Source organism: Oryzias melastigma, linkage group LG6 (assembly GCF_002922805.2).
Source record: "Oryzias melastigma strain HK-1 linkage group LG6, ASM292280v2, whole genome shotgun sequence".
In the NCBI taxonomy this organism is placed as follows: Eukaryota; Metazoa; Chordata; class Actinopteri; order Beloniformes; family Adrianichthyidae; genus Oryzias; species Oryzias melastigma.
This window is the reverse complement of record NC_050517.1, coordinates 22,224,454-22,234,518: the sequence shown is the minus strand read 5'-3', so window position 1 is coordinate 22,234,518 and position 10,065 is coordinate 22,224,454. Positions and strand designations below refer to the sequence as shown.

Sequence of the window (10,065 nt, the reverse complement as noted above, 5' to 3'; positions counted from 1 at the left end):
AAAAAAAAAAAAAAAAAAAAAAAAAAATGAAGACAAGAAATAATGACCTTTGCTGTAAAAACTGATTGTTCTCTGCAGATACGTGTTTGGACTCTTGGCTGTCTGATAACAGAGGATTCCAGCTGTGCAGAAATGGTGCAAGATAGCACTCGCTCCAACATAAATAAAGACACATTGGCTTCAAAGTCACTGTTTTGTCAGGATTCATCCCAAAAGTGATGGAGGAACTGGGATAAAGGTTACTCAATAGCTCTGAAGCCTGTTTAAGGAAGACGTTTGACTGACACTCCTCTATAGCAGAACATGTCTATGAAATAAATACTGAAAATAGAAGACTACAGACATACTGTAGTGTTTACATGTCAAATATGTGTCTGATTGCATGTATGAGAAATGAAGGAGTTCAGAAACTGAACGATTTCCATAAGGAGAAGTTTGCTTGGTGTCCATTTTTTTTCTTATGTTTGTACTTTTGTAGAAGTTTGATGCAGAAAAAGTTCAATTTGACAGAATAACAGCAGAGTGGGCATCAAATGTACGCATTTCACTAGGGGTGTGACGATCCATACAGATGATTCGCCACGATTCAGCACACACATGTACCGTGGATTCCCTACCCAATACCCCGACCCTTGTCACGTATCATTTGAAAATAATTTTCCGATCAAACAAAACACAATCCGCGCCTCAAATTCGCGTCCAATGCCTGATGCTTGTCCAAAATTGTGTTTGAAAAATCTGACGATCCTAATTTCTTAAACTCAAATGACAAGGATAATGAAAGATCAGGTTTATTTTTTCTTTGAAGAGTTCTACAAAAAGAAAACATCGGAAAACATGTTGCTACATCCAGGTTGTTGAGGTTTTTCAGAGAATAATTGTAGGAATACTCATGAGATCAAAAATGTTATTAGTGTTGTTTTTATGAATGAGAAAGATTTTGATGTATTGTGAGTGTTTTGAAGTACTTTATATGCGTTTTATTAAAAATACATGTTGCGAAATTTTTCAAAAAAATAACATTTTAGCTTTAATCTAGTTATTTTGCCTTTTATTTCTTTTTTACCGATCTAAAGCACGACTCTAAAATCATGACACGATCCAACCCGTGAATTCTGTGTTCTGTTACACTCCCACTTTTTACACTATTGAATAAAAATAAAACTACAAAAAAAGGCAAATATTTATCCAAATAGTGAATGCTGCTTTTTATATTGTAATATAATATATAATATAATATATTATAAAATATTTAACAAAAATGAGGCCTCATAAAAAATTCAGCAAAAATCTTTCCAAAATAAAGCAATCTTTCCAAAATAAAATGGCAATAACGTCAATAATTTTAGATGACTGACTAAAATGAGTGATAGTTGAAACCCTAGATCTTAGGTGTTGTTTGACACACATTTAATAAACATTTTTGATGATCTTACGTAGTATTATACAAAAAGTAACACATTTTAAAGTCCAGATTAACTTCTTACTAATTTGGAAGCTAAACATACCAAAATATATAAATAAATGCAGTTTCACTTTAGTTTCCAGTAACATTCAGAATGCTGGTTGTCAACACGCCAGTGGAAACGCCCTCAGGTGCATGTCTTAACTTGTTAGCACTCACTTGTTCCTAATCCAATTTGTAAGACATAATCTACAATTTAGTTCCACAATGTAATGACTACCCTAAACACTGATGATGACGAGTGATGGTGCTGATAAAAAACAAGTTTACATAGTCCAGAAATCAAATAACATTTGAGACCAAGTCAATGATTTAGGTTCAGAAAAGCTTCACTTTCAGGTTAAGGACAATGCAGCAGATTGATCAAATCTATTACACCAGATCCTTACAACCCACATTGTAAAAGTGATCCATAAAACAGGAAATTTTGTTCAACCTACCGGAGACTCTCCAGCTCTGCAGGCAGGTCCAACTTCATCAGCTTCTTATACTTTTTCAAATGTGCTTCACGCACAAAATTGATGTTCATCACTTGATCCATGTATCTAAAAAAGAAAAGAAAATAGAATCAAAATCTAAAGAATACAAATTTAACTTAAACATATTTTTGGGTAGTTACTTGTTAATGCTCCCAAACAGCCATTTGGGCTCTTTGTTGAAGGGCATGACCATTTTATGGAAGTGGGCCATTTTAGTGGCAATTTCTGCTGAGATGGCTGGATTTGATAACTGATGTGTGAGCATACGGGTATTCTGGAGAAACAAAACTCAATTTAAAGTCCTTCCAGTAGATCCTAGGCTAAATGTTTTGGACATTTACCCCCTTAAATCCAAACACAAAATCTGTCAAAGTGGAACAGGAAATGAGACCAGGAAGTTCACATCGTACCGGAAGATATTGTTCCAAACGCCCTTCTGGAAAGATTCCATACAGTTTAGGGCCCAAAGTTCTTTCTGCCAGGATGGCAAACATCACACTTTCTAAAACCAAAGAGTCCACGCCCTGTACACAAACAATACAAAACAGGAAAGCATACAATAGTTTCTGTCACAAGTCAAAAAAGCCATTTCTAACTATTCATTTACACAACAAAACATTTACTATCAAATACAAAACTCTGTGACAAACCAACCTGCAAAATGGCACCATAGATTCTGAGGAGGACTTGGCGAGGTTCTTCTTCCACACAGTGTACATGATCAGGCAAACTACACAAGTACAACTGGTTACTCAGACCCCCACTGCAAAACAAGGCAGAAAATATTCACAAACTACACACACAAGGACTACAGTCACATATGCCAAAATACCACTACAGGGCAACCTATATGCAAGTTTTTCAGAAAATTCGACAGGTGGCTACACAGTGGCATTTGTAATTGGGAGGCAGAAGTAACATTTTTAAAAAATGTGTGCTTAAAATGAAGTTAAAATTTTTTTTGGTCGACTGGTACTTCATGATACAATGTGATGCACGATGTATGACTCACAATATAGATGATACTGCGATCATTGGTAAGAATAATCTCTAAAAACTCACACTATATATAAAAAAACATTTTTAAGAAAAAATGTATCCTCATTATTTTTTTTAGCTTGAGCACAATCATAATAAACAACTTGTGTTTTATTTTGTGCCTAAAAGACACTTTTGTCCAACATTGCTGAAATAAGTACTACTATGTTTCTGACCAGCATCGACACCAAAATTTAGTGTTAACAATCGTAAAAAAGAATAGCAGTGCCACTATTTATTACAAAATTGTTGCAAACAACAACACAAAAGTTGAATAATTCAACATTGGTGCTCTCGACAGCTAGTCTCTGAAGGAACACTTCACCAAAGAATGACAAATCTAACGTTTTACAGCCTCTTCAAATGAAAATAAAAGATCAATACTTGGTGAGAACCCATTGAGAATCAATCGCAGGACTAAATATCGCGATATATCCCTATATCGATATTTTGGTACATCCCTGATCACCACGTCAACTATATATAAAAAAAAAAAGTCAAGTGGTGGCGCAAAATCTTGAACATTCTGCAAATACCTCCCCATCATATGTATATGTGACAATCACAAAATGGTCAGTGGTAAACTCACTTTTCATCAACACAACGTAACACTTAGTCAGAAATAGTTGTTCAGAATTAACCCTTATATAATTTTTTACAGTAATTTATATTTTTACAGTCAATAATGACTGACTACTAGCATAAATCTAGCATAAAATGAAGTATAATATAAAAGCTTTCAATGAAATTGTGCTTTTAAGACCCACTCCGCTGAAAACTGTGCTCTTGGTATTCATAACATGTTCCTGTTGCTTTTTTCTAATGACGGAAGACAAATATTAATAGGCAATTCTGCGTGTCTTTGTTAAAATCCTTGTGAATCAAGAGCAGATGAAAAAATGCTGTTGGAAAAGCTTGTAGGTGTGACGTAGAAGCTACTACGGAAAAATGTGTGGTTAAAACTAAGTTAAGGGCTTACTACGTGCCATGGCCCCGCCCACAACTCAGAGGGGACTTTCTAATGAACTACTGCCGCTCTGCAGAAACTATGTCCTATAAAACAACACAGGTTTTTGTACTTTGACATAAAACAGCAAAATCATTATTAAAATTATAATGTTTCAATAATCGGAGTGGGACTAATATTACAACATTTGAACACGCCCTTTTAAATTACATTAAAGAGCTCGTGCCCCTCCAGTACAAGACAACAACAACCGGAAAGACAAGTAATACCAAAAACGGTCTAAAAAGAAAATAAACACACTTATTTTGTATATAATGAAAGAATTTGAAGAACCTGACGATGCTGATGTAAAAATCTGTCTCGTGGATGGTCCTCCACGATCCAGATAAAAAGTCTCGGCACCAAATGAACGCCCTGCTCTTAGTTTCCCGGTCGACCTCTTCGGTTCTCCCATCCCGAAAGGACTCTGCCTCGGAGTCGTCATCACAATTGGCCCCGAAAAGAGGGCTGGGAGTCCGGATGTTTCTTTCGTGAACGTCGAGCACGTTCCCAAACCGCCTCACTTCCGCTGGGGAGCCGGTGTTTCCCACAAAGAGCGCGGGGGTGTTCCCAGCAGGGAGCTCCGGCCCGGTCTTCTCGGTTCCGTCCGAGTCGCCGTTACTGCGGTGGGCTGCATTTTGCGCGGAATGCATCGTGACTTTCCGGGTGAGGACGGAATGAAGCGCGGGGCAAAATGTCGGTCCGCCGTCGCGGGGAGAATTCGCTGACAGACGCAGACCGCTGACAATGCAGCTTAAACGGAAGAGCCGATCATAAGTGGTCCATAAGAACCGCATGGGAGGCGGGTGTCAAGCGATGATAAAATATTCAAATTACTCCAATTCGCTGGAACGCGCAGCCGCAAGCAGCTAGTATTAATCTGAAGGGGAGCACCCAACGTCCAATCAGAATTTACGGCGCTGTCCGACGCGACAATCTCATTGGTTGGTGAAGGAAGACATTTTTTTAAACCCCAAACTTTATGTAACAATTGCAAACATGACAGAACAAATGTCATCATAAAGAATATAAACGCCCCTGAGAATTAATAAATAAATAAACAAATATTAAGGCTCTTCAAATAATCTATTATCAACAACAAAAGAAAAAATGTTTCTAGCTTTATTATTTTTCATGTTTTTTTTACGAATCAAAATATAAACAAATACCTATGTCAAAAGGTTTTTGCATGGGCTTATCTGTTTTTATGAATATGGAACTTTCCCCAAATTATGAAAGCATTAAAAACTAAATCAAATTTATTGTTGCTTGAAAATACACCAAAATAATATGTTTTTTTCTTCCAAATTTACTGAAACCAAGAATTTATGAGAAAAACAGAAATATAAATCTTCCCAAAAGCTATTAACATTTATACAGTCAAAAAATAAATGCTATTTTTTTCCATGTTTTGTTCACAAAAAACACATGAATTTTCTTGAAACCAAACCTTAATCTGAGAAGTTCTTTGCAAAGTTATACATCCTTTATAATTTTAAAATTTTAAAAAGAACTTCTCTAGGACGACAAACTGCTTCTTCACTCAGTCGTAAACTGAAGAATATATATATATTTTTTCTTTTGACCATCTGGTGTTAGAAAGTCCCGTTTTGATTGAAACAAAATAGAAGAATAGCAGTCACACATACTCTCTTTCAGCTAAATGTTACATTTGTTCCTTCTGCCATCTTTATTTGTGAAAAAAAAACATATCCCTGATTTACCATGGAATATATGTCCTCCATCACCAGAAAAATTTTTTAAGAGCATGTAAAAAAAAAAAAAAATCATTGGAGTCTGTCTTAAAGAACACACTAAAAGACAAAAAGTTAAGCCTAGCGGCAAAAGAAAATATTGATTCAGAGAAATATTGCGATACTTCATTTGGCGAAACTTGCATAATTTTAAAATGCTGTCAAGGCAAAATTAATTAACTGTTCATAAGCAAAAATATTTGAGCCTGTTGGTGATATAGTGGAGCCCAAATGCTCACAGGATATTTGTCACACCCTGTTTGTGCAGATTGGTACTGAAAATTGCTGTACCACCAGAGGGCCCCACTTGTTCAGTGTGGAAATAGATTACAGTATTCCCCTCCTGAAGGAAAATGGTTAAATACTGCTCAGAGGTATACCCTATTAAGAAAATTCATTTAAAACATATTTAAACTATCTTTCAAAAATGCTGTTGTTCACCTTCAAATCACCTTTTAAAATGAAGAAGTAAAAACATAGTCAGGTATCTGAGAGCTATCGATGTGTGTTATAAAAATGGTGCAAAATAAATGAATACATCTCTGCATTTTCTAAAAAAAAAATCCCACTTTTAAATATGTATTTGCTCATTTGAATTACTTTGTCACCTCTAAAACATAAAAGATTAAACAAATTATTGCTGAAATCAATATCACTTTGTTAAATAGTCATTGTGTGCATGGAGTCATGTTTTTTTATTATTCAGTGTAATCTTTTATTATTGATGCCTTTTTTCATTTTCTATCCATTATTTGCTAAATTAATTTGACATTTAGTCATAAGTTTGAAAAATTAGAAACAATTTTAGAGCTGATGAGTTATTTTAAATTGTTAATTTAATTTTTCAATGCAATTAATAAACTCGTTACTGAGTCAACTATTTCAACATTATCTGTCATGCTTTCAGAAAACACGATTTATTAAGAGAGATCATTTTCGTTTTGGATTTTTTTCTATTTTGAGTAAATTGAAAGCATAAAGTTGCTTTTTTTAAAGGCTATATCCTTAGGGTCACTGAATCACATGACGTGATTGTTAAAGCAGAAGAATTGAAGGAAAAACATCCATCCATCCATCTTCTGGATCTGCTGTAAGGATCATCTGACTATGGTTCTGTAATGAATTTGACTTTTTGTAGTTTAGATCAAGATATTACATTTGTAGTGATTGCATGGGAGGTTAAAGGTTCTCATCCTGCAACTGCTGCAGGTTCATTTAGGTTCAGCATTAAAGGTTTGTTTAATCTGGGTAGTGACCTGTCTGTGTACAGACAGCAGCAGTGTGTCATGGCTCTGAGCGCTGTGGCCAAATACAAAGGTTCAAATTGTGTTTTCTTGGGTTGATTTAGACTCTGATCTTGGTAGGATCAGGGATGTACAGTATGGAAGGATCAGGGATGTATGGAAAGAAAATAGTTTCAATGGAATACTGTTTGTGTAGGTGAGTGTGTGCATTGCATAATTTGAAACGTGTCTGCGCTCCATGATTCAAGTAGATTCTTTGCGTTCCTCTAGTTGTTTACAGGCGTCAACTGATGGGAAATACAGACTTTTTTTTACTAGAGTGGACATTTGAAAATGTACTTTGGTTCATTGATCTTTTTGGACACACCAAATTAAAATACTCACAGAAATCTAGTGTTGTGTATTATTAAGTGCTGCTACTGTATATGTATTATTAAAAAAAAAATCAACGAAAAATAAGCACAAGACAAAACAGTTCACCAATAAAAGATTTATTTGAAACATGCTTTTTTGCTCATTTACTACAACAGATTGATGATGAAATGTCTTTGTTTCTGTGATTTTATTGACTTGCAGCTGTGAAGACAATCTCGTCACTGCTAACAACCACAGTCTCTTCTCTGTAGACTTTCTTTGTGGATCCAGAGATATCTCTTGCTGTTTAAAAAACAGTTATTAGTCACACTCAGTAAAAATGCATTATTAAAGTTATTATCAAGAGTTGGATTTATTCAAAATAAACAAAAGAATCATTATTGCACTAATGTTTTCTATGATCATTTTGCTTCTTACCTTTTCTGTAAGGGCACCTTGGCTCACAGTTGTTTGAAAAAGACGGTTGACACACCGAAACATCACAGTGAATGTACACCTGAGAGAAACAGAAAGTTGTAAGAAATGTCTGTTCATGGTGATAGAAATGCAATAAACAAAGTTCAGTTTTCGTCTTAGAAAAATAGACTCCATACATGTTCTTTCAAAGGTATGCTTGGTGCATCCGAGGGTGCCTTCTTGCTAGGATCAGATGGACCAACAGGTCCATATCCAACAAAAGTGAACATCTTGAAAATAAAACGCCTGTAGTGAGTTGGGAACTCGAGTCCAGATGAGGCATCCACTGGGACCAAGGTTGTTAGGTACCGGTCATCGTGGTTTGGACAGCTGTGAAAGTTTTAGAGGGTTTTTTAGTATGGCATTGAACATGCTTCATACCTAATTAAAATCTGAGCCAAAAAGAGGTTATTACCCATCAATAAGCAAATCCCACTGAGGAACACTGTTGCTGAAGGAGCTAGTTGTTGCCCAACATCTCCCAAGAGTCAAGACAAGGTTGGGATCAGTCCTCTCCAGCATTCGGACTTCAACATAGACGTTGTCCCTGAGAACCTTAGTGACGGGGTAGTCAGCATCATTATAATAGGAGGTATAGGCCACATCCTCTGCAAAAGGAACAACAACAATAACTTAGAAAAAACATCATATAAATGAAGACCAGTCGTACTTAACATTTTCTTCATACTAACCTTCATGACAACCCTTAGTATAACATTGCCCACTGCCAAGTCGAAGCTCCACACGTAAGAGTCCAGGAGCTGCAACTGGGGATGGTGGAGGAACCAAATCAACCTCAATGACTAAGGCCTCAACTGAAGTACCAATATATCTGCACTGAACAGACAGGCTAAAAATAGGAAAAAAAAAAGAACTCGAATTAGAATCATTTTGATTTGCTATTTGTTAGTTTTTTAAATGCACTATGTTAGCCTTTAAAATAAAAAAACCTGCAACGTCTTAAGTTATTCAAGTAGAAATGCACAGCACTACTATTTGGTTTTGTTGGATCAAAACACATACTCAAAATGACTGTCCCTGGTGATGGCTCCACGAGGTCCAATAGCAACTTCATAAAAGGAGGACATCCGGTTCTCATAGACAATAACACCAGGCTCATCCTATAGGACATAGCTAATGTTTTAGTCATCATTGTTCCAGGGTAAAATCATGAACATAGAAATGTAAAAAAGAAAAAAAAATATGGACATTTTTTTGTCAAATCTTACCCTCATGATTGTGCCACAAGAAGTGACTGGAAACTGGTAAATAGCAAAAGCTGAGGTGGCTCCTGCAGGATGACACTCAGCACCTGCTCCAAGGAAACTGACTGTCTCCAAGTCAATATGGGGTAGTGTAGCATCTTTGGCAATCACTATGATAAACTGACCATCCTTGGTGCACTGAAGAGTCACTGAGAACAACAAATGACAAATTTATCCCTTTACTTTTTTCCATCCCCGCCTTAGATATTTCAAAAATTAAACCTAAAGAGAAAAATCTGAGTACTTACCATATTTGCCATAGTAGCAACTGTATCCATCAAAACAGCAGTTTATAGCATCACACTCTGTGGAAGTGATGTTTGAGGAGCCACATGGTATCTTATAGTGCTCATCCACTTCACAAGTGTGAAATGTTGATGTTGGAACCTGAGGATCTTGAGGTTTTGAAGGAGTCTTAGGAGGATTCTGGGGATACTGAGGCTGCTGAGGATTCTGGGGATACTGAGGCTGCTGAGGCTGCTGAGGATTCTGGGGATACTGAGGCTGCTGAGGCTGCTGAGGATTCTGAGGATACTGAGGTTTCTGAGGGCTCTGGGGTTTCTGGGGATACGAAGGATACTGAGGTTGCTGAGGCTTCTGAGGGCTCTGGGGTTTCTGGGGATAGGAAGGATACTGAGGCTGCTGAGGATTCTGAGGAATCTGAGGCTGCTGAGGATTCTGGGGAATTTGAGGCTGCTGAGGATTCTGGGGATACTGAGGCTGCTGAGGCTTCTGAGGGCTCTGGGGTTTCTGGGGATACGAAGGATACTGAGGCTGCTGAGGCTTCTGAGGGCTCTGGGGTTTCTGGGGATAAGAAGGATACTGAGGCTGCTGGGGATTCTGAGGAATCTGAGGCTGCTGAGGATTCTGGGGAATTTGAGGCTGCTGAGGATTCTGAGGAATCTGAGGCTGCTGAGGATTCTGGGGAATTTGAGGCTGCTGAGGGCTCTGGGGTTTCTGAGGATATGAAGGATACTGAGGCT

The 10,065-nt window shown here is 37.0% G+C and overlaps 2 protein-coding genes across 3 annotated transcripts in view; both read right to left on the bottom strand.

Annotated features, from left to right (window-relative positions):
- The window catches only part of chkb (choline kinase beta), an 8,796-nt gene extending 3,929 nt beyond the window's left edge, over positions 1-4,867 (bottom strand). Inside the window, exons 1-5 of one of the 2 annotated variants that reach the window (XM_036212455.1) lie at positions 4,250-4,867; positions 2,599-2,707; positions 2,355-2,468; positions 2,085-2,218; positions 1,906-2,010 (exon numbers count right to left, since the gene is read on the bottom strand). In XM_036212455.1, coding sequence (XP_036068348.1) covers positions 1,906-2,010; positions 2,085-2,218; positions 2,355-2,468; positions 2,599-2,707; positions 4,250-4,785 — 998 coding nt within the window. In that variant the 5' untranslated portion in view covers positions 4,786-4,867. The remainder of the gene's footprint in view (positions 1-1,905; positions 2,011-2,084; positions 2,219-2,354; positions 2,469-2,598; positions 2,708-4,249) is intronic. The other variant, XM_024281842.2, reaches the window with a different exon arrangement.
- Positions 4,868-7,461: 2,594 nt separating this feature from the next.
- LOC112152338 (zona pellucida sperm-binding protein 1) overlaps positions 7,462-10,065 on the bottom strand; it is a 3,011-nt gene continuing 407 nt past the window's right edge. Inside the window, exons 2-9 of the mRNA XM_024281846.2 lie at positions 9,331-10,057; positions 9,047-9,231; positions 8,841-8,938; positions 8,510-8,667; positions 8,233-8,425; positions 7,955-8,147; positions 7,779-7,857; positions 7,462-7,643 (exon numbers count right to left, since the gene is read on the bottom strand). Of these exons, the coding sequence (XP_024137614.1) occupies positions 7,549-7,643; positions 7,779-7,857; positions 7,955-8,147; positions 8,233-8,425; positions 8,510-8,667; positions 8,841-8,938; positions 9,047-9,231; positions 9,331-10,057 (1,728 nt within the window). The 3' untranslated portion in view covers positions 7,462-7,548. The remainder of the gene's footprint in view (positions 7,644-7,778; positions 7,858-7,954; positions 8,148-8,232; positions 8,426-8,509; positions 8,668-8,840; positions 8,939-9,046; positions 9,232-9,330; positions 10,058-10,065) is intronic.